The 2286-nt window shown below is 56.1% G+C and overlaps 1 protein-coding gene across 1 annotated transcript in view; it reads right to left on the bottom strand.

Annotated features, from left to right (window-relative positions):
* Positions 1–1569: 1569 nt before the first annotated feature.
* The window catches only part of BRF2 (BRF2, RNA polymerase III transcription initiation factor 50 kDa subunit), a 4568-nt gene continuing 3851 nt past the window's right edge, over positions 1570–2286 (bottom strand). Inside the window, exon 5 of the mRNA XM_010838783.1 lies at positions 1570–2283. Within this exon, the coding sequence (XP_010837085.1) occupies positions 2215–2283 (69 nt within the window). The 3' untranslated portion in view covers positions 1570–2214. The remainder of the gene's footprint in view (positions 2284–2286) is intronic.

The following is a 2286-nucleotide window of genomic DNA, read 5'->3' as shown; positions in this document are numbered from 1 at the left end:
GGTGCGGGCGCCGCTTCGGCACGAGCTGGCCGTGCAGGGTCCTGACCCCGCTTCTCGCGGAGGGGCGGGGGGCGCCTCAGAGACGTCGATCGGTACGCCCCCAGGTTGGAGTGGAGGTGCCTCGCTGCACCTGGGCTCTCCAGCTGTAGTCCTGGAGGCCGGGAGAGGGAAAGGCGTAGACCCGCCCCTGCAGAGCGGGCCGTCTCCCCGGGGTAGCGACAGACAATCCCTGGATCGCGGGAGAGGTAGGTTTCCGTCCCGGCCCAGGCCGGTTTTCGGCAGCACCTGCCGTCCAGGCTTGCGGCCTAAAGTCCTGCCGGTCTGCGGTGCGACCTAGAGTGGCGGGGACAGCTCGGGCGGGCCCCTTCTAAGGTACACCTGCCTCACTGGCGGCATCCGCGTTACTGGGAACATTGGTGATGGAGTCTGAGTGAGGCGTTCTCGCCTAGCCGCCTTCTGAAGTCTCCCCTCTGTGCCCACACCCCAGAGCCTCTCTCTCACCCGATTCTGGCTAACTAGGGAGCCTAGCAGATGAGCCAGGTGACCAGGACAAGCCGGAGGAAACAAGGTGTTGCTTTTTGAAATTAACTATGCAAGAGGAGAATGGGGGCCGCGTGAAAGGCAGCTGGGATCAACCAGCTCTCTGGAAGGGAGGGAGGTGGAAGGAGGGGTGCAGGATTAGGGCTGGAGGCCATTCCCACGGAACTGGGACAAGACCCACATGGCAGGGCTCAGAGGGGGCACTTCAGGACAAAGCTAAGGTCCTACATCTAAGACGCTGACTGCCAGGTACCTGGGGAGGATGGGAAGATAGCAGAGCTAGTACTTCGATTTGGGGCTGAAGGTAGTCCTGCCTCAAACCTAGTCCTACTGAAAGAAAACGCTCTGAAGAGGGGCGCCACTGCCAGGCTTCACGTGGTGCTGGAAAAACACTGTTAATGGCACAGCCCATATCCCCAGTCTCAACCTTCCACCGCCCAGGGACTAAGAGGCCTCCCCACCTCCATGAGGCCAGACAGGAGAATCTTATCGATGATCTTGTGTCTAGGTCCATATTAGAAACCTCCAAAAAAAATGAAACCAGCTTCCTGCCCCACCGAAGCCCAAACCAAATCCCCAAGGCAAAGGGTAGGGGCCCTGTGAATCACCTGGGACCGGTGCCTTCACTACTTTTAAACACCAGCACTCACATTTCCCAACCTAAAGAGCAACCACCAGCCTTTGATTACAGCACTCGATCAAAGTGGAGGGAACCTTGGGGCTCATGAAAAGCAACAGGGAAACTCAGCCCAGTCTCCATATCACTCCAGCCTGATCGCCAAGGCGAGAGCAGACAGACAGGGGAAAGGGAGAAAACCCACACGCCCTGAGATGGATCCTGTTATTTATGCTTGCTGCACAGACAATATTAGACAGAAAAAAAAAAAGGCAAAAAAAAAGCTTCATATTATTCTTCCACGTATGCTGGCTGCTGTTTACATACCCCGCCAATGCCTTAGCACTGGAGAGCTTTTTGCAATACGCTGGGGAAAGGGGAGGGAGGGGATGAAAAGTGCCAAAGAAAACATGTTTTTAAAAGCTCGGGTTTTATACAATAGAAGGTTTTCTAGCAGATGCCTCTTGTTTTAATATATTAAAATTTTGCAAAGCCCTTTGAGCTATGACCTTACTCCTCCACCCACAGTCCTTTTGTGATGAAAGAGGATCTCTAACACTGTACACACGAGCCCACAGGGTCTGTGAACAAACACAGGGCCGAGGGTTGCTCAGTTCCCATCCTTTGAGAGCTGGTAACGCTGGGAATACCCATGATCCACACCAGGAGAGGCCCCACCAGCCCCGTGGCAGCCGTGTATCCAATCCCATCTGGGAGCCCGAGAGCCCCTGACACTGCCCCAGCAGCCCGAGAGAAAGCAAGCCTACAGAATCCGGAGGGAGGCAAGCCGCTCTCTTGGACCAAGGGATGGGACTCTCTCCAACCTTGGACCAAGGGATGGGACTCTCTCCAACCTTGGACCAAGGGATGGGACTCTCTCCAACCTGGGCGTCCCCACGCTCCTTCTGACTTCGCCTCTGGGACTACACAACCCCTCTTGGGTCCCTTAAACGAGAATGGAAACACCTGAGGGCTTGTGGACAGTGATTCCTCTGGCTGTGTCAGGCCAGTTAGCAAGTCATCAGATGAAGGGAAGCGCCCTCAACGCCCAGTGTGCATCAGGGAGGGTTCGGAGTACCCTGGGCGGCCTGTCTAGCTGCCTGGGCCTTCTGGAAGTCCCTAACTTCCTG

Source organism: Bison bison, unplaced genomic scaffold (assembly GCF_000754665.1).
Source record: "Bison bison bison isolate TAMUID 2011002044 unplaced genomic scaffold, Bison_UMD1.0 scf7180017864105, whole genome shotgun sequence".
In the NCBI taxonomy this organism is placed as follows: domain Eukaryota; kingdom Metazoa; phylum Chordata; class Mammalia; order Artiodactyla; family Bovidae; genus Bison; species Bison bison.
The sequence above is the reverse complement of the archived record's forward strand: the minus strand, read 5'-3'. Positions and strand labels throughout refer to the sequence as shown.